Consider the following 22,183-nt stretch of genomic DNA (forward strand, 5'->3'; position numbering starts at 1 on the left):
TGCAATCAGATAGGACTTTTCGGTTGGATGTATGGGCTGTCGAGGCCAGAAAGTTGTTTTTTTTTGCCACTCAGTAGGCGTTCCCGCATAACTTCCAGGTATGATGATGATGTCACACGCATACCTTCTATAGGAAACAAATGGGACCCCAATATCAGGGTGCTGATGTTGTGTCACGTTGGCTCACTGGAAACACTCTGCTACACCAGTGGGTCTCGTGTCCTTGAGGCCGGGGGTTCCAAATCGGCCCGTATAGTGCTACACTAAATGGAAGAAGTAAGGAAGCTCACAGCGCCTTGCAGCGCAAGTCCTTGCGAGCTTGTAGATCTGCTATTTCTGTCTGAAGTTCTCCTCAGAATAGGAATGCGAGGGCTATTGTTAAAAAAAAGAAGGAAGATCCTGTCACACAAAGATATGGCAGCCGCCCCTTTAGTAACTCTGAGGACCCCTTGCTGAGAACCTAATTTCTTTAAGGCATGTTGCCGCTGTTCTCTCTTCACTCTTTATGTGACTATCGTTTCTTGTTTGTTAACCAGAGTTCTTGTTTTCTGCTTTGTTGCTTGTAAGTGGCTCTGGGTAAGAGCGTCTGCTAAATGCCTGAATTGCAGTTGTAAATGGTAGCCCCAGCCTAATTGGACAGACAGAGGAGAGACAGAGAGGCAAAGCAGGCTTTCATTAGGGCTGCATGGGCGGATATAAACTCAGCACAAAAAGAAAGGAAACTTGACTTTGGTCCATTGTATCTCCCCTTTAATAATACCAAATTGTATTGTGTTTGATATCATTGTTACAGTATCGTTGATTTGTCACCTTTACAACAACGTACAGCTTGTAAAGATCTGGCATTCGTGGAATGAGCAACACAGGCAAACACCAAAAGAACAGTAATGCAGGCCTGCCAGGCCATTTTGACCATTTTTGGAGGGACGCTACCAGCATGTTTGGTTGTGTAGCTCATTCCACGAATGCCAGATCCCTACAAGCTGTACCTTGTTGTAAAGGTGACAAATCAACGATGAAAATGATATAATACACAATACAATTTGGTATTATTAAAGGGGAGATACAATGGACCAAAAACAAGTTTCCTTTCTTTTTGTGCTGAGTTTATTATGGACTGAATCTTGGACCACAATGGAAACAGGTCCTCCAGGATCATCCTTATAAATATTACACGTTAAATATAATTTATCGTCGTTGTCGGGTGGAAACCTTGTATGTCCAAGACCGTTCGTTTTGTATTTATCATTTTAAAAATGAACTAAACTAGTGGTGCGAGGCGTTGTGTGCTTGTAGATCTGCTGTTTTCACTACTTTTGTGCGACAGCCTTGTATGATGAAGCAGGGCTTTACTTGGTGAAAAAAAAACGTACAAACTTGAAACTTGGAGGTACGAGGTTTCTGCCCGACAGTTACGTTATCAAATACCCGCCGGAGGTCTGACAAAGTGTTGCACATCGCCTGCCATTCAAATGGACGTAAATAAGTATTGCAAATAGCCGCCGTGCACCAATTAACCGATAGGGGTTCAAATCGATTTTTATCTTTGAATGTTTTTGAAAGTATAACATTAGGGCTTACAGTAGTTGATTAAAGCCAGGACAGCGTACAGTATGATCCATAGCTCATGGAATCATATTTCTTTCTACCTTCACCTTCACCTTTTTTCTTTTTGTTTAAGTTTTCCAAATGTTTTGTAAGTGGCTCTGGGTAAGAATCTGCAACATCATCTGTGCCTTACGAGACAAATCCTTTTACGGCCAATATTCACTAGCGCCTGTTTTTATATAAGGATTCTCTGAAATGTTGCACAGAGTAAATCCATGCAAAATTCTCCTCCGGGAAAAACTATGCAGTTTGTCCTAGAAGAAAAATCTGTGTCGATTTAACCCGAGAGTTCAAATCGATGTACCCGTCACGCCTGGTCAGGCACAGATGATTTTGCAGATCAGGGGAGATTATCATCTCGATTACAGGGTCACATGTAATCCTCAACCCAGAGAATGAATGAATGACTGACTGACCACACCTGTTGGAGAGAGAGAAAAGTTCGCCTCATCAGTCTCCATGACAACGAGAGAGAGAGAGAATGTCACACATCTTGAACGGGCTGTTGCGCTCACAAAGGACGGCACACGCACACACGCACGTGCACGCGCGCACACACACACACACACACACACACACACACACACACACACACACAAACGGCGCGTCGTGACAGAATAGAGCAGCGGTCCTAAACCTTTTTAAAATAATCCTATTTGAACTGCCCCCATCCCACCCACCCAACCCTGACAAGCACTTGGAATTGCAGCAGTTGAGGTATTACATTTAGCTTGACTCGGTTTCCACAGATGACTATTGTGAAAGTAGCCGAACTACAAGCTCACAACGCCTCGCAAACGCAGAGTGTTGTGAGCTTGTAGATCAGTGATGTTTTGCCTCTTTGTGGCCAATGTTTGACCAGTTTTTGTTATAGTACAGTTTGTTGATTACTTTTGATGCCACAATGGTCTTTTTTTTTTTTTTTTTTTTGACCATAGTTCGTATTTACTATGAAATCATGCAGCTCATGTGCGTCAGTCAGTCACTCAGTCAGTCATGCCTCATGTCACTCTCCATATGGCCAAGGCAGACTTTATTTGCAAGTGTAACGGCAACCACACTTTCAGATTAATTCTGTCCCTTTTATGCCCATACTGTACATGGAGATCCCTGAAGTCATCAATATTAAGCCCATATTATATGGGAATATGCCCATATATGGAGCTAGTGTGTCAGTCTCTGTTGTTTCAGCGCAACCTCACCCTTTAGACTAGAGCCTGACGACAAAATAATGATTATGTGGGGACTGCGACCCACAGGTTGAGAACCACTGGAATGGTGCACCTCGTAGCACGCAGGTCGTGTCTAAAGAGTTTTGCTGCCTCGGTGACAGTGATAGTGAGCATTCCTGAGTCAGACTTTAGTCCACATTCCATCTGTGCTCACAGCATCGCAGGCATCTTTTTGCACTTTTCCTTTGCCACTAGAACACCAGCTGTTATGCTGTATGTCGTAGCTGACTGGTGGAAACCTATGGTATTTATGTCCAAATGTGTTACTTTTCAAGTAACATGGTTCCACACGGATCCAATGTAGTTCTTCTTAACCCATTCCCACGCAAGACCTGAAAAATACATACAAATGTCTCCTTTTTAATGTCAAGGACCTCTAGAATTATTGTGGAATTACAGCTTGACCGTATCTCTGTCACGCCTGACACTGTGGTTAGCCGCTCTGACATCACGCTCTGACGTCACCGTGATGTCAGGGGAACTACCTAACAGAATCCCTTTTATGCCCATACATGGAGATCCCTGATGTCATCAATATTAAGCCCATATCTAACAGGACTTCATTTGGGAATGCCCATATATGGAGGCCACATCGGCCACATACCACACTAACAGAATCCATATATGGCATAGACAGTCCATCTGTGTGGCTGGTTTTATATTCTTGAAATGGGGGGCATCATATACCACTATTTATTTATATTTTAATTGCAGTTTTATGAGCAAAATGCTGTTTTTGGGTAAAGAGGGTACTTGGCTGCTGTACAGCCTGCTATGGATAGTGGTATACAGCGGTGGTTCTCAAACTTTCTTCATGAGAATGATATGTATTTGGCCGGTGACCCCCATCTGAAAAGGTTTTGTGCCAGAGGGACTCCCCCAGAAGAGAGGTTTCGACTTAAATTCTAAATTATTTATTAATTTCCAATACTTTAAAGATTAAATAGCAAATGTACAAGCATGCTGCAAGCTTGGGTGAATTCTCAATATTTCAACGTCCCATTAGTCCGACTAATGGTTAGGGTTAGGTTTAGGCATAGTTTTACTGAGGTTAGGATAGCATAGTGCCATTCACCAGGTTAGCATTCACCAGAATCGACAGGTTAGCATTTCACCAGGTTAGCATTCACCATTGTCGGACTAATTATGTGAAGTCTAACTATCGAACGTCGTAATAACGCTACGCCCCCGCAAGCTTGAATATCTGATATAGATTTTGAACAGCCGAAGTATAAAACGATTAAATTGTTAAATGATTGTGATGCTTTTGATTAATTGTACTGGGAGCCCCTGGGGACCCACCCCAAGGAACCCCCTAGGGGTCCCCGGGCCAAACTTTGTGAACCACCGATGCAGAGAGAGATGAAGAAGCAGAGATGATCCAGTGTGTGAATGTAACATTATATGGAAGAGAGTGACAGATGTAGTAAAAATGCATTTCTTGTGGGAACGATCGATTGCAGGAGAGTGGAATGCGTGTGTGTGTGCGTGTGTGCGTGTTTGCTGGCCTGGAACTATGGAGACAATCAATCATCAGGCTTATCTGTGTGTGTGTGCGCGTGCACGTCAGGGTACACAGGGCAGCTTTACTGCGTCATAAATGCCTCCCTATATGAATTTATAGCTGCAGGTGCGTGTGAGATTTCTTTCTTGGAAAATTGCAGCGACGGGTAAAACAAGAAAAGATAAAGACCTGCATGCTCTCACATTATTGAATGCAGACTGTTGACCAAAACACATGTGATCGTTTCCCTGGTTAAGAGAGGCAGACATACAGAGGCACGGGTTTGTCAGAAGTTGCCACGTTTGCCAACTCAATCCAATATGCAGGTTTTGTTTGAACCTGTACTTTCCCGACGGGCAAGTGCCTCTGAGACCTTAGTGTCAACCCCTGTGTGTAAAAGCGTCACACTGTAGCCTGATTTATATGTGGTCGTACAACGGTATTGGACATACAGTAGTAGATCTACAAACGCACAGTGAGTCGCGCCGCATCACATTTTGAGCTTGTAGATCGACTATGTTTGGCGCGGGATGTCGTCTCGCCACGAAAGTATAAATTAGGCGGTACATGTTCTCTGTTGTCCTGTGTGTTCAGTTTGTTTTCTGTTGTATTTGTGTGTTAACACATGTTCTGCTTTTGTGTTTCTTTATGACATGTTTTCTCTTGTCTTTATACTTCAGCATATCCTATATTTAACCCGGTAAAATACTCTTTGAGATTACAAACCTCATTTCCAAGATTGACCAGGCCGAGAGGCAGCATGAAACAAACAATGCAAAAGTCACACGCCAAAAACAAGTGAACACAATTTCCAGTTAAAGTGCAAAACAGGAACTAAAAACGGTTACGAAACATCACCAGGTGCGGGCAGTTGAGTTGACCAATTTCTAAAGCAATCACACTAATCTCTCTATCTTTTAAAACAGATTTTAATTCCCCACAAAGTGATCAGCTCTGATGGTTCAGATCCTTCTGCAAATCATTCCAGGATGAAGGGGAAGCTATTGAAAAGCGTTCTCCTTTTGCCTAAAGCCATTCTTACCCTCGGAATTTGCGTCCCATCCCTAACTTGATCACACTAAAGTGTCACACAAAAGCAACAGATCTACGAGCTTCAAACGAGCGATTTGAACTTGTAGGTCTGCTACTTTTGACGCTTACAAGCCTAAAAAGCAACACGTTTTGGAGGTCTCCACCCCCGACAGAGATGATATTATACATGATATGGTCCAATTATGTAACTGTATTTATTTAATATGTGTGTTCTGCGTTTTGCCTTTACTTAACATGCTTTTTCTGTTCATTTGACATGCTTTCCGTTTGTGCTTATTTTGCACGTTTTGTTGTGTTTTGTTTTCTCTTTGTTTTTGTGGTTTTTACCTGCTTTTTCTGTTTATTTTACACGCTTTTCCGTTTGTGTTTCTGTTCTGTGTTTCAGATTTGGCTCAGAATCCACTCCATGTCAAACGCACAAGTATGTCTCACACATCGTCTTCTACTGTCACGGTCGGGGATCCAATCAATCATGTTCCTGATTACGGGGTTATAAAAAGAAAATCACTCACCCACCGCAAAACAATCAAACTCCGTCTCCCTCCTTCTGATTGCTTCCTATTGCTGTTGGATAATCATGGATTTGACAAGTGAATAATCTCATTTGCAATCTCAGTGTAATTGTCACGTTCTCGTTGTCGTTCAGCCGACAACAAGCAATCAATAATTGTAAGATATATTATGTTCTGTACCGAAGCGGCTGTATCGGAAAGAAATTGGAACTCCTTCTTACTTCCTTACCAATGATACTGAATGGTAAATCATGCATTTATATATAGAGCCTTAATCTAAGGCGCTTTACAATGATTGTGCATTACATTCACCCATTCACACATTCACGCACTGATGGCGGAGGAAACCATGCAAGGCACCGACCTACTCATCTTCTTGTCTTGCTCAAGGACACTTCGACACTAACTCTGGGGGAGCCCGGGATCGAACTGGGAACCTTCCCGGTTCCCAAGCGGCCACTCTACCTCTTGAGCCTATACTAACGAAGGCTCTGCTGTTCCATTCTGGTCAAAGAGTCAGGGTGCTGATATTGTGCACAACAACTACATCTCAAAGTGTGGTCCAGGCAGTGTTGATTTTAACAGCAAATTTTGATTTAGTTTTAGTCTTTGAATAAAATGACATTTTAGTCTTATTTTAGTCATCTGAAAAGGTTGAGTTTTAGTCTAGTTGTAGTCGACTACATTTTTAGTCTACAGTTGATTTTGTCAACAAAAATGTATTTTGGTGGGCCTTTGATGGCGTCATAATGCCTGATTTTACACTTGGTTGCATGTTGAAAATAGCAGATCTACAAGCTCACAACTCGTCGCTGCACGATGCACTGTGAGCTTGTAGATTGTCTATTTTCGGACCACAACACCCCAGGGCAACCAAACATAAAATGACTTGCCTTTTAGTTCAACTGGATCTTTTATCCACTACTCCCTGATATTTTAGCTTTTATTTGTTGACGAAATTGTGTCAATACATTTAGTTTAGTTTTAGTCAACATAGCTTAGGTTTGAATCTAGTTTTGTTTAGTTTTTGTCAGTGACAAAAGGTACAGTATAGTTGACGAACATTGTTTCATGATCATAGTTTTTAGTTGACGGTATTAACACTACACCACACAGTAGGGTGTGGGCAGGTAGGGTGTGTCTGTTCAGTCTACTCAGGCAGACATGTACTGATCCTTGTTTGGTTTGGATGTCTCACAGAATCAACTTTTAAGTGAACCGTGCATCCTCATTCGTGTTGTTGTTGGACTGGGAAAACAGAGGGTGAATTGTGTCTGGGTGGCTCAGTTGGTAGACTGTGTGCCCTTTTCAATCCCTAGTTTATTTTAGTACCAAATCACAAGAAAAGTTGTCTAACCTTATGTGTGTTTATATTTACTTACAGTAGAAACTTTAATCAAACCATATCTACCATATCTATAGCAAACACCATAACCATATCTATAATAATAATAATCTTTATTGTTCCCAAAGGGAATTTTTTCTTCACAGTCTGTTCAAATAAGAAACAACACATAGCCAAAAAGACAACACAACATATTACATAGACACGTCATCAGTACCCCACTGTACACAGAAAAGACCCTCTTAGCGACGGGGGCGATTGTTTAGCAGATTGTTAAGTGCAGCAATGGCTGAGGGGACAAAACTCCTTTTAAACCGAACTTTGTGCCACACCAAGGTTCTGTATCTTCGCCCAGATGGCATTAGGTGAAAGTGGCGATTTTAGTACCAAATCACAAGAAAAGTTGTCTAACCTTATTTGTGTTTATATTTACTTACAGTAGAAACTTTAATCAAAACAACGTTTGATTTTCAAATTGATAGCGACAATTTTGAACTTTTTGACAACAGTGATTATTGGTGGCCCACTAGGACAGACAGTGAGGTTCTCAAAGTGGGGTCGGGGACACAGCTGCCAATGCGCGGCACAGGTATGACAGCTTGGATAATTAATACATGCTTGGCATTGCTGCCACTTCGTAACTTTCACCAAATGACTCTATACTGTAGGCTGTAGAGTGTAGGCCCAGGGGAGCAGAGATCTTCAGATGCTTCCAACTGTCTGGGAACATAATACGTTATCTATTAGCCTCTGTAAACATTCTATCCTCAGGGGTTTCTGTAGCCCACTAGTTATACCAGTGGAGGAAGAAGTACTCTGATTTTTTTTTAAAGGGAAACTACTAACTTTCAGTCTATTTTTTATATATATATTTATATAATTATATCTGCGAAGTAACTTGTAACTAAAGTTTTCAAATAAATGTAGTGGAGTAAAAAGTAAAAAATGTGGATCCGAGATGTAGTGGAGTAAAAGTGAAAGTATTGGAAATTGGAAATACTCAAGTAAAGTACACATACCTCAAAAGTGTACTTAAAGGGGGAGTTCAGTCAAATAAAGATGATAACAAGTGTATTCTCAGTTTGTCACACAACATAGTGATGTATTATTAACCAACAGACAAGATTTTAATGATGAAAAAAATCTAAAAGTTAAAAAAAATGTGTTTCAAAGTGTGTCAAATCCAATACATATTTTTCTGGCCTTTCTGACAAGGACTGTAGGGGCGTGGCCTATGTACACAATGAAGCCACGCCCATTCACAGAAGTATCCACTTTGGTTTTCTTGATAAAAAAAAAAAGGGCACTGAAGTACATTTACTCAAAAAAGAAAGTAACTAACTACATTTACTCAAGTACTTTGTATTCAGGTACTTTGACTTTACTTGAGTATTATTCTTTTCATTAGTTAGTTTCCACAATGCAGTAGTGTGATACTTTTACAGTTTTACTCAAGTAAAACATTTGAGTACTTTTTCCACCACTCTCTCACTCGCACGCACGCACGCACGCACGCAACACAAACACACACACACACACACACACACACACACACACACACACACACACACACACACACACACACACACACCGTGATTGGCTGAGTGGTGCAGCAGTTGCAGTGGCGTCAGTTCAGAACAAGCTAAGGTATGGCAACATGACTGGTGTCTTAAGACACCAGTCATGTTGCCATACCTTAGCAACAGGCACGATGAAAAGTACATTTTTATTATTTCCCCCTGTAGCCAAGGTATGGCAGCTGCATACCCCTGCCATACCCAATTGACGCCCCTGAGCAGTTGCCTGCTCTCATCACCGCACCAGTCTGACACAGGGGGAGAAGGAACGCTAGGCTAGGCTAACTGCTAACCAACCGCCGTGGTCTGTGGAATGTCAGAGTGAATGCGAGGCTAGTGGAGTGTGGATTGATGCACGCACGCACACGCACAGTGTGTGTGTGTGCGTGCGTGTGCGTGTGTGTGTGTGTGTGTGTGTGTGTAAAATGACAGGGAACAGCAACAGTGTGATTGTGAACGTTAGCGTTAGCGTTTAGCTACTGGCTACTAACATGAAGGGAAGAGGAGATGCCTAGTAGTAACAGACCTTTGATAGGCTATCAAGTAGCCTATCAAAAGTAATTAATTAATAGTATTACCGTGATGCGCACGACGGTAAAGCATTACAAATAATGATTGCCCAGGCATGATTCAAAAACGTAAAGCAGTCTTATTCCACAATGCTTTAATATAAAGTTCCAATTTTTTTCCCAGGGATTCAGAAATTAATATTCTACATGTAGAATGTGTCTATAAAGAAATAGCTTAATTCCCTGAACTGGGTCTTTAAGTAAATGTAAACACGGTTACTTTACACCACTGCAAACAAATAAGACGCAAAGAAACGGGTGAATAATACATGTAACTGGTTCACAACCAAGGCTGCCTTAGAAGCGAAAAAAGGGTACACACAAGTAAAGAAAAAGTACCTCAGAATGGTGCAGTACACTATTTAGTAAATAACTGTATGGAGTGATGGCACACATAGAACACTGGTCTCGTCATTCTTTGTCATAGACCTGACACATCAGCTGGGTGACGTGCTTTGGCCAACCTGCTGTGTCTTGCTTTATTATTTCTATTTCGACTGGATTGTTGTGATTGTTGTTTGAATTGGACCACGTCTCCTTCACCATAGCCCTTCTCCTCGTTGCCACGTGCCTTTTGATAACACGTGCACAACCCCAGGACATTGTCATCATGTGCACTACACTATAGAATTCTCAAATTCTGCCCGAACCCAACCCTACCCGACATTTAGGATAGGGTAGGGTAAGGCCTAAAATGTATGCTAACTAGAGGTTCGCGGCGCGTACACATCTACGCCCCCTCGCCTCGTTGTTAACGTGATTTTGAGAAGAAAAAAAAATGAAAAAAAAAATGTTTTGGGGGGGGAACTATTGTGGCGGAACTATTGTGCCGCAGCACACGTTTCCGGTCGGACATATTTGACGGCTGGACGCACTTCCGGTGAAGAACTCCGCAAATTAAAAAGAGTAACGTTACGTTGCTGTAATGGGATGTACATACATGAAGATTATGTTAATGTGATCGGGACTCGTGCATAAGTGATGGAATGTACTGGAATGTGGACAGTAGTGCTATTGACTATGCAAACGTGAGTACATAATTTGTTTAGCTAACTGTTAGCCTGGTGTTGACTCTACGTCAGCTCGTATGGCGCTGGTGTGACGTGAGGACGTCGGCACGTTTGCCACGTGATCAGTCCTAGCCAATTGGAGTGCTGCATTTGGTCGTGTCTGACTGACAAACAAACAAAAACCGCTGGCTGCAGTTCTAAAATGTATGTATAGATTAGTAGGGCTCGGGCTCAAATGAAAACAGAAAAGATAATTTTGTATCTTTGCTACCATAGGTCGCAATGATACACTGGGTTTGTCTGTGGTTCTATGGGTTTGTCGCTCTGACATCATGCTCTGATGTCACTGTGATGTTAGGGGAACTACTCTTAACAGAATGGGTTTGACGCTCTGACATCACATTCTGGCTTGATTTCCTTTTTATGCCCATATATGGAGATTGCTCATGTCATCACGAGTCACACTTGCATATTAATTACGTCCTTGTCCGTTTTATGCCCATATATGGAGATCCCTGTCCCGATGTCATCAATATTAACTCATTGAGTGCCTATCCCGAACTAGTTCGGGATTATTATCGCATCCCAGAGTGCCTATCCCGAACTAGTTCGGGATATAAAAAAAAAAAAAAAAAAGAATTTGAAAAAAAAAAATTTGAAATTCTTTTTTTGGACCCCATCAAATCTAGTGAACATGATTTCAATCGCGATTTTGCATGTTCCACCCCCATACAACCCCATCTAACATACAGGGCAGCCATTTTTGTTTACATAACATGTAAAACATAATGGCTATTATCTCAAGAATGCCTGAACGGATTTCCAATCGGATTTTTTTGTTTGAAAGCTGTGAACAAACTGCACAAATCCACTCCAATGCAATCCAGGATTGCATTGGATTTTTTAGAGCTCATTCTTCTCTGTTTTTTTCCCATGCATGAGGTGTGCAAGGTTTAATCGTGGCTAAATTGCCGAAAATAGATCTTCTAAAATGCTTGGTAGCCAATAGCTAACTTCAAGCTAACTTCATTCTCTTCCTGTACATGCACAAAGGAAAGTGTTCTGGCAAGTCATGGCTCCAGGGCTTGGGCATGCATTACCAGCATATCTCTATTATTCTATGGCCACTGGGCGCCCTCTAGTGGTGATAGGGTGGCACTAAATGAGTTAAAGGAGTAGTTCACCCCCAAAATGACTTTTTTTCTATTGATTACTCATGCCATGGAGAGTAGAGTTCAATAATATTTTTAGTTTTTTGTCACATTCCTAAGACAAAAATTTGATTAGAGTAAATTTACCCCCATTGATTCCGGATGGGGACCCGTTTCGAAACGGGTCTCCATCCGGAACTAATGGGGGTAAATTTATTGTTATCACATTTTTGTCTTAGGAATGTGACAAAAAACTAAAAATATTATTGAACTCTACTCTCCATGGCATGAGTAATCAATAGAAAAAAAGTCATTTTGGGGGTGAACTACTCCTTTAAGCGCATATCTAGGAATGCCCACATTTGGTAATGCCCATATATGGGCATGTTCTGACATCACATGGTTGACTATCATGCAGGGGTCTCCATATATGGGTAACTGGTCCGAAATAAATAACTGGCCAGATGGCCAAGGATCGGCGCGACCATGTCGCCCTGAGTCGAGTACGGTATTCGTTTTACTCTGTGATATAGTTCTCAAAATCTTCCAGAACACGACGCTACCCGACCCGGCCCGGGTAGGGCCTAAAATATATGATGATTAGTCAAGCCGGTACATTTAGGGCCGGGCTTTAATTTTCAGGCCTGTTGAGAACTCTACACTACACACACTGTAAGCAGTGGTGGAAAGTAAATTCGTACTGTACTCAACTCATTGATTGCCATAGAGTTTTTTCCCGATGTCTCTCACTGCCCAACCCGAGTTTCCCCGAGTTATTAATTAACTATCATGTTATATAATCATCAATCATCAACTTACGAAGGAAGTTGTTCCTATTGAATGAAAGATTAACTAATAAATACAAATATGTAACATGTTTTTAATTTTTAATTTTAGTTATAGAGGGCAATTATAATGTATTAAGCCCTGTAAGGCTTATTAGCCAGGGATCCTTTCAAGAAAAAGTCGTTACGGTAACTGGAATGGTTAAAATCCTAAAGCATCCCAAGCCTTCCCGGCAGTGAAACATGTTCCCAGCTCTCTGTGAAGAACAGCAGGGAGGAATAAGTGAGCAACACTCCATGCTTGATCCCGCTGTGTAGGTGGAGGCTGCTGAGACATGACAGCAGAGCGTAGAGATAGTGTAGCTGTTCTACAATAACAAGCAGCAAACACCATAACCATATCTAATAGCAAACACCGCCATAACCATATCTATAGCAAACACCATAACAATTCTACAATAACTAGCAGCAAACACCATAATCAGCAAGAGCATAAAAGCAGAGCAGCAGACAGGAGGAGAGCGGGGAACCGAATTGTAAAAAAATCACACTTGTGTGAACTGAGCGGTGGAGGCTGTGTGTGTATGTGTATGCGTGCGTGTGTGTGTGTATGTGTGTGTGTGAATGTGAGTGTGAGTGTGCCTGGCCTGAACAACAGCGCCCCTCCCTTAACATGTGTGTTCAGAAAAGGTATTGCAGGCTACATACAGACAGACACGCACACATACCCACACACACGGCCACGTGTAGGAGACGGTGTGACCACCGCTCAAAAAGAAAAGACAAATCACAGCTACAGAAACACTAAATCACTATTTATTTAACACTTGATTTGGTGTGATGTTCACCTCCAAAATCACTGGCGGTCTTATTATTATTCATTATTCGCTCGCTCCACTGTACATGGAGGTTAATTATTAGCACAAGAAGAAAAGCTGTACCCAGTGGAGTTATTGACAGAAGTAGAATTAGTTTTCATTGTGGAGCGGCCTACATACTGGTGGTTGTTTTTGAAAACAACAACTCCTTGACTTTGCAACGATTGATATATTAAGCACTATGTAACTGAAGTGTATTTGGTGATATTTGGACCAATGTAAAAGTGGTCCCTGACACACATGCACGCACGCACACACACACACGCGCACACACACACACACACACACACACATGCACGCGCACACACACACACACACACACAAAAATGCACGCACGCCATATTATGAGGGAATATTTTTTCCGACCCCAGCAAGTGGTTTTGTACTACACAAATACAGTTTTTGTAAACTGAAGCAGTTACCAAAATATGTTGCTAGAACAGTTTCCTTTTTTTTTCTTATTGTGTAAAGGAGTGAGAAGGCTGCTTCTTATCACCTGACAGGGTGGAGTTTCCCCCGTAGTTTTTTTGTGTTAATCCATATATTAGAACTGGCCTGGCCTGGCCAAGAGGGGGTCCGGGACCCCTAGGGGGTCCTCAGAGTTACCACAGGGGGTCCTTCAAATCTTTGTGTGATAGAAACTCTTTTTTCTCCTTGTTTATATTAACTACCTGAACCCTAGCGTCCATGTTCTGAGAACTTTAGACAAAAATAGCAGATCTACAAGCTCACAATGCCTCGCGCTGCGAGGCATTGTGAGCTTGTAGATCGTCACCGTCAGCCAGCAGGAGGACCTCCCAGCTCGTCAACGTTATGCAACACCATCCGTACATGGAACAGTTTGAAGACGCCAATGCCGATAAGTGGGATTATTTGTTTGCTAGTTGGCAAACATTTATTGATTGATTATCTCTCTCTCTCTCTCTCTCTCTCTCTCTCTCTCTCTCTCTCTCTCTCTCTCTCTCTCTCTCTCTCTCTCTCTCTCCCCTCACTGTATGGATTGGAGGCCATTAAAGAGTGAAAGAGGTAAAGGGCCTTGGAAAAAAAAACCGTGTCAGGATTTCAGAAGGCGTGTTTCATATGTATACACACACACACACACACACACACACACACACACACACACACACACACAAGTAGAAGGACTTTGAAATGTAAATATGTTGTATGTTCCCTTTGGTACCCTACTGTGTGTGAGAGAGAGAGAGAGAGAGAGAGAGAGAGAGAGAGAGAGAGAGAGAGAGAGAGAGAGAGAGAGAGAGAGAGAGAGAGAGAGAGAGAGAGAGAGAGAGAGAGAGAGAGAGAGAGAGAGAGAGAGAGAGAGAGAGAGAGAGAGAGAGGCCAGCATAAAAGTAATTTTCCCAGAGGAGAGTGTAGCCTTGGGCGCAGTAGTCTGTGCTAACAGTCCGTCGCTTCATGTAAAAAGCACATACACACATCACAAAACACAGGAGGAACATTCGACATGCTGCTAGCCAGTCGCTTCACATTAAAATAACAAACACGTGACACATAAAAGAGTTATAGATTTAATATTGACGGAACCACGGTGATGCAGGCTGCGTTCACACCCGGGACTCGGATACAAAGATGCTGCGACACACAGAGGTAACAAAGGGACGCTGGCATTTGTAGCGGCTACAAAGGCACACTATGATCCACATTGACCACAAACCATGTGCTGTTAAAGCATTTCACCTTCTCTCTTCACACAATTTCTGGAGGGGGGGGGACTCGTTATTTCCGCCCGCCAGTTCCGTGTTCTTTATAACCCTTTTAAGACTTGAGGCCGATTCTACAAATGTGTTCAAAATCCTAACAGTCAGTGCCATAAGGGGCGGCAGTGGCTAAGGGGTAGAGTTGCCATCTTAGAACACGGAGGGTTCCCGGTTTGATCCCGGGCTCCCCCTGAGTTGGTGTAAGAGTCCTTGAGCAAGACTCTGAACCCCTAGTTGCTCCCGGTGAGCAGGTTGGTGCCTTGCACGGTTTTTGTATGGTGTAATGTGTGTGTGAATGGGTGAATGTATTGTATCTAAAATATGTAAAGTACCTTGGTTAAGGTGCTATATAAAATGCACCATTTACCACCATCTTAATAGTTTAGGCAGTGAACGAATCTTTTTCTGCCAGTTTTCCTTTACGTTTTGGAGAGCACCGCCCCCGTAGTCAACCCTGTACAAAGGACAAAGAAGGGCTCTAGCTTTCCACCTGACAAGCGACTTATTACTGTCTGTCACAGACAGGTGTGTGTGTGTTTGAGTTATTGACCGTCTGGTCTGTGTTTCATTCTGTCTGTCTGCCTGTGGTATTAAAGAACAGAGGCTCATCACATTCTCCATGCAGGGAATAAATCAGAATTAAGGAATCGTATCGAAAAAGACATAAAAAGGCCCTTTCATCCAGGTTATCTTTTTTTTTTTGCATCCAATCTACGGCAGTCACATCCAATCGATCACATCTATTCTGCACAGAATATTCTCAGCTGCTGAAGCCAGTGAGTGATGGCCTGCCAGCTAGTGAGCGTCACCAGTTTAATGGCACCCTATAGTATGTGTATTCATCCAGACCAGACTGGAATGTTATCTTGTGCCGGGGACTAGTGAAAATAGCTGATCTACAAGCTCACTCCGAGTCCCATCGCAACGCGTTATGAGCTTGTAGATCTGCTATTTTCACCACTTTTTAACTCATTCTGTGCCAATCACGTGTATACACGTGATATATTAGCGCATCCCACAGTGCCAATCACGTGTATACACGTGATTCAAAAAAAAAAAAAAAAATTGAATTTTTTTTTTTTGGACCCCATCAAAACTAGTGAACATGATTTCAATCGCGATTTTGCATGTTTAACCCCCATACAACCCCCATACAACTCAGGTAGCAGACCTCCAAGCTCACAACAGTGTAAAACATAATGGCTATTATCTCAAGAATGCCTGAACGGATTTCCAATCGGATTTTTTTGTTTGAAAGCTGTGAACAAACTGCACAAACCCACAACAATGCAATCCAGGATTGCATTGGATTTTTTAGAGCTCATTCTTCTCTGTTTTTTTCCCATGCATGAGGTGTGCAAGGTTTAATCATGGCTAAGTTGACGAAAATAAGGCTTTTAAAATGCTTGGTAGCCAATAGCTAACTTCAAGCTAACTTCATCCTCTTCCTGTACATGCACAAAGGAAAGTGTTTAGGCAAGTCATGGCTGCAGGGCTTCTGCATATACCAGCATATCTCTATGGGATTGTCTGTGGCACACTTGGCCCCCTCTAGTGGTGAAAGGGTGGCATTAAATGAGTTAAGAGGTTTCTTTCTTTTTTTCCTCAAATTATGGAATTCATTAGATTTATTTTCTTTCTTTTGAAAGAATAATTATTATAAATAGAATGTAGGAAACAAAAAGCAATTGTATATTTACTCAAAAATTGGTCCGCGATCTAAATATGGTTCCCGTGCACGATTCTGACTACCTTACTGTTTCCCTCAAATTGTAAATATTAATCGCCTATAATTTGGAATCACGTTAAATTAATTTCGATATATGCTTTAGATTACTATATTGTGGAGGTCACGGGGCATGAAAGTATGTGTATAGACTGGAATATGCTTACCCTGATATGAGAGGATGGCCTGATCTATATAGTGCGCGTGCTGGTGCCAGCTGGTGCTGGTGCTGGTGCGGGAACAACCGTATGGGGGACATGTTGTGAGCTTGTAGAGCTGGTGTTAACGACGCACAGACAAAAGTATAAGTGGGGCATATTTAACACGCTCGCTCTCTCCTCTCTCCGCAGGTGGGCGTCGCCGTTCAGCGCCGGACGAGGCGGAACTGCTGAGGGTCAGCAAGCGACTGGTGGAGGACGCCGTCAGCCGGGCCCTGCAGCAGTACAAGCAGGAGACGCTCCAGAATGGCGGCGGGCCCAACGCCAGCGCAGGCGCCGCGGACAGCACTACAGAGACTCCCGGTGCGCTGGACGCTCCCCAAGCCGCAGGAGCTGCTCATAAGTCGGACGCTGCGGCCAATTCCGCCACCGTCACCAGGAAGTGACCTCGCCGGTGCACTGTGTAGGTCACGAGACTGAACCAATCGGGGGGTGTCCGGGGGGAAAACGGCCCGCCCAGGTCTGGCTAACCAGGATTGAGGGAAGCAGCCAGCAAAACCCTGGACACTAAAGTGATGAACCAGGCAGGCAGTCACACTAAATAAACCCTGACCAGTCCGTGGTGGAAGCCCCTGTTGCCTGGAGTCAACAGCCAACCAGATTCAGCCCCAGTCCTGCTGACTGAACCAACCCAGCAACCCAACCAGCTAAATTGACCCTAGACAACTTTGCTAGCTGACGATCCCGTTGATGTCCGTTGACACCCGTTGACACCCGACGCCAGCTACCTACCGTAGCCCGCCTTGCTGTACACAACCCGTGGCCTAACCTAAACTAGTAGCCAGACACGGATGGCTACAGTAGCTGACGTTTGCCAGCAGCCAAGCTATAGCTATGCTAAGCTATGTTGGCCACTGAGCACAGTTTTCACACACACACACACACACACACACACACAAAAAGGAAAATAATGTTCTAACGGGATAAGGATCTATCCTTATCTGGGTCTGTGTTTGCACCGTAGATAATACAATGCAAACGTCCAGACCAACTCATGGCACAACTATACGGTCAAAAGGACCGTTCTTCTCCTGCCGCTCACATGTTTAGTGTTTTAAAATGTGATTCCTCAACGTAGCTTTTGTTCCTATGAAGGTTTAGCTAACCATAAACTACACTTGAAACACAACAGAAACTCCTTGTCATGAAAGGAAACGAAACCCCCTGCACTTTCTCTTTCACTACACCCCCACCCCCGGATATGTCGTACAGGACAAAATGGCCTCCATATGAATATTATCATTCATGGTCTGTTGTGACCTCTGAACGGACAACGGCAGGAGATCATTTGCAGCAAAGGACAAAGGGTGAAAAAAAAATGAACTGACTGAATCCAGAGGCTATCGGTTTGCTTTGTTTTGGATTGAAATGCGGCAAGACCGGTTCCATTCGCTTCAAACTCAATTTAAGACTGTACAGTATTTACCGTAGGAGATTTTATTTATTTATATCATTTAGGAAAATCCTCCAAAAGGTTCAATGTATTCATTTCCTTTTGACGAGAGGTTGGTCATATGCAGCCAAGTTAACGCCAATGACCTTATTTGGGGCAAATTTGAAACTTTTGTTTTGTTTTATTCAAGTTTTGAAATTAGCTAAAATAGCAGACCTGCAAGCTCAAAATGTGCTAATAGTGTGGCGCGTTGTGAGTTTGTACATCTACAATTTTAGCTATTTTGCTTTCGACAAAGTGCTACAGGGCTTAAAACTACACTCGTAACTGTTATGCAGAGGTGTAGACTCCAAACTTCCTTGAGACCCGACTTGGACTCGAGTCCGAAATTAAATTACTTTAGACTTAATTGATTAAATCAAAACAATACTGTTACTCGACTTGGACTTTGTTTTGAGACTTGAGAAGTGTTTTCAAGTCACTTGATACCTTCCCCAACAAGCTTCTAGGACTTGTTTGGGACCCGACAACGAAAAGATTAGGACATGGACTTGACTTGGGTCTTGACAGTCTCGACTTACTTGCACTTGCAAAAGAGCGACTCTGTCCCACCTCTGCTGTCGTGTCCTCCTACCGAGATTCGAACCCCGCGAGTACTGACATTATTACCACTGAGCCAATAGAGCACGCGAAAATGGGATGGGGGGAGGTGGGACGTCCACGTTTACGTGCATATTTTCAGCTCTTCCGTTGCACAGACTGTTAGGCGGAAGCATTAGAATATTGTGTGAGGCAACGGTCTGCCTCCAGAGACTTATAAGCTTGACGTTGGCTACAACTCAGATCTGGGAGAGTGGGTGCGGTGATGTGGTTGGTTTAGGAAGCTAAAGCCTCCATCATAGTCTGCGGTGAAGAGCTATCCACCGCAAACTTTAGGTGTAAAGCTATCCACCTCAAGTCAGAAAATAAGTGGAGGCCATCATAGTCCGCCACGGTGAAGTCCTATCACTGTGACTGACTGGTCTAGGTCGACCAATCAGTGAACGGGGTGAAGAGCCTATCTGTCTTAAAGTAAAAACAGAGAGATGTGTCAGGACTGGCAGTGGAAAGCTCTTCACCGCGAGTAATGACGTAATGTTGTAGTTTTATGACTCAAAAAGACTACACCGCGGTGGATAGCTTTCCACCGCGGTGCCGACTATGATAGGGGCTTAAGGCTGTGAGTTTGAATTCAAACTAAGGCAATGAATTCACAGCTAAGGCTGTGAATTCATTGAATTTATTTTATTTCCCACCAAATGGCTGATCTTCTGTGTACGTTAGACCAGTACACGTGCTATCGCTACACCGCTTAACGTTCACTCTCAACACTACGCGTCAAAACATGCACTATTGATTGTTTTCTTTGCGATTATTCTGTCGATTGCATTATTGGTTCATCGGAACATCGCGAAGAGAACTATTCTGTATCAACAAATCAGTGAACCACTTCAACCGTACTCAGTCGTACAACGGTGCTGTAAGATGCAATGTCACACCTTGTGAGCTTGTATATCTTTTACTCTGTTTTTTTTTTTTTTTTTTTTTTTTTTCATAAAATATAGTGACATGCCCAGAGTAGGGATTGATTAATAATCAATTATTTTATTCAATTATCGATTGTTTTATCATAGCGATTAATTCAATTTGTTTGATTTACGGTGGCACCCATACGACATATTCAGTAGTGCAGTCCTTTTCTGTTTTCACTCCACGTTAAATATCTTCCCGGAGAATTGCCGATCTACAAGCTTACAATGCCTTGTGATTTTGTAGATCGGCTGTTTTATGTGAAGGTTTTCCATCAGAATATGTATCCTGGGGGGTTTAAGTAACTATGCTCCCTCCGTCGCCATTGTGATGCATAAAATGGATAGGGACAACGGGGCGCTTTCATATCATGATTATTGTGACCAAAGAAATTGTGTTATTATCGCCATAAAATATTCCCAACATCCGTTATCCTGGGACAGAACATTTGCTAAAAAATAGCAGATCTACAAGCTTGTGAGCTCGTAGATCGGCTATTTTTTTGGCAAAGAGATTTGGTGGAGAGTGGGTAAAAAAGTTATTTACGGGTCAGTTTGACCAATTATAGAGGGTTTAAGTGGTACTCATATGCAGCTCGGCAATAAAAGGTGATGATTTCACGATAAATAAAATCTCCACGATACGATTATCGTGAGTGCTTTTTTATCACGATAAACAATAATATCAGTTATCGTCCCATCCCTATTGCACTCTGAAATGTGCACTCATAGCCCTGTTGTGCTGGTATTCATTGCATGCTATTCATGAAGAGAGGACGGTATGCCACAGCACTCAGCATGCTGCGTACTAGGGCATTCACCAAATATTCGAATATCAAAGTCACTATTCGATGTTGTTCACCGAAGTCGAATATTCGCTTATTTTTATTTTTTAATAATTTTCTCTTTAAAAAAATATATAGTTTATAAAGCTTGGCTAGATATAGGAAGTCATAAGAATGAGTTGTCAATGCATTTGTTAATGCTCTATACCAGGGGTTCTCAAACCTTTTTAGGCCGTGACCCCCAAAATAAACATATTTGAACGGGGGACCCCCCACCCTGACAAGCACTTGGAATTGTAGGTATTACATTTAATGTGACTCGGTTCCACAGATAAATATTGTGAAAATAGCAGATCTACATGCTCAAAACGCCTCGCAACGCGAGGCGTTGTGAGCATGTAGATCGGCTATTTTCACAATGTTCGCCTCTTGCTTATTTGACTGTTTGGCCAGTCCTGTCGAATATTCGACTATTCGAATACTTTGTGGTCGAATAATTCGAATACTAAAAATCACTATTCGTGAATGCCCTACTGCGTACCTCCAGAGTTCTGCTCCGCATGGAGAATCCCTGGGAGAAATGTTACTGTCAGAGTGGTTTTATTGTCTGAGAGACCCTGAAAAGGTGTGTGAAACATGCAGCCAGGATTAACAGTCAGGAGCTGCTTCCACTCCCTGTGTGTTGTTGAAATACAGCTCATGTCTGACCAGGGATTTCATTTGTGGATGGCATGCATTGCTGCCACCTAGTGTTCACATTTAACATTACATTAACTTGCTTTATGCACATCTGTCCCCAGCTCTGAATGGTTTTATTTTGCAGATTACCACGATAATTATCGTAAATCACAGTTATTTTTTGTCACAATGATCGTGACAGGTCATTTTGACTTCATTTCTTCCCTGACACATTGACACAATGCTGACTGTGATGGCAGTGAAGACAATCTCTCTCTCTCTCACTCTGTATGTCAGCGTATAATAATGTTAAACTAATAATATTAATGTTATTATTCGTTAAGCTAAAGGATTACGTGATGTTTTACCATGTGGATTAATCCTGGCCTCCTTATTTTAGGCATGTCATTATAAAAAAACAAATCTCATACATAGCCCAGGTCTAGTATGGTTAACTGAGGTGGAAATAGAACACGTGTAAGCAGATCTGCAATGAGGCATGTTGTGATTTTTCAATGCGACGCCCGTCGTACGACAAAACATATGAATCATACTTTAATAGTGGTGAAGGTTTTAAGAACCGCATCTAATTGAAACCCATTGGGTTAAGTGGCACGTTATGGAACAGTTATGACACTATGATTCTATGATTATTTTATTTTCCCCAGTGACTCAAAGGTTGATATTTTGACATAACGTAATGTGATGATGTGGATAATGATGAAGACTAAGGGTGATTCGGTTGACTGTCTGACCAAGATGCTTGTTTTGTTTTATATGTTTGTTTCATTTGCTTTTGATGTCAACAAAGCTGTTGCCATCCTGTGTATGCTTTATATTATTACACTAATGAAAATTTGTTTTTAGATTAAC

General features: G+C 42.3%; 1 protein-coding gene across 1 annotated transcript in view; it reads left to right on the forward strand.

Moving 5' to 3' along the window:
- akap7 (A-kinase anchoring protein 7) overlaps positions 1 to 18,961 on the forward strand; it is a 131,007-nt gene extending 112,046 nt beyond the window's left edge. The window contains exons 10-11 of the mRNA XM_080744621.1: positions 5,783 to 5,818; positions 17,019 to 18,961. Of these exons, the coding sequence (XP_080600747.1) occupies positions 5,783 to 5,818; positions 17,019 to 17,272 (290 nt within the window). The 3' untranslated portion in view covers positions 17,273 to 18,961. The remainder of the gene's footprint in view (positions 1 to 5,782; positions 5,819 to 17,018) is intronic.
- Positions 18,962 to 22,183: the final 3,222 nt, after the last annotated feature.

The sequence above is a fragment of the Nannobrachium achirus genome, assembly GCF_963921795.1.
Source record: "Nannobrachium achirus genome assembly, chromosome: 16".
Lineage (NCBI taxonomy): Eukaryota > Metazoa > Chordata > Actinopteri > Myctophiformes > Myctophidae > Nannobrachium > Nannobrachium achirus.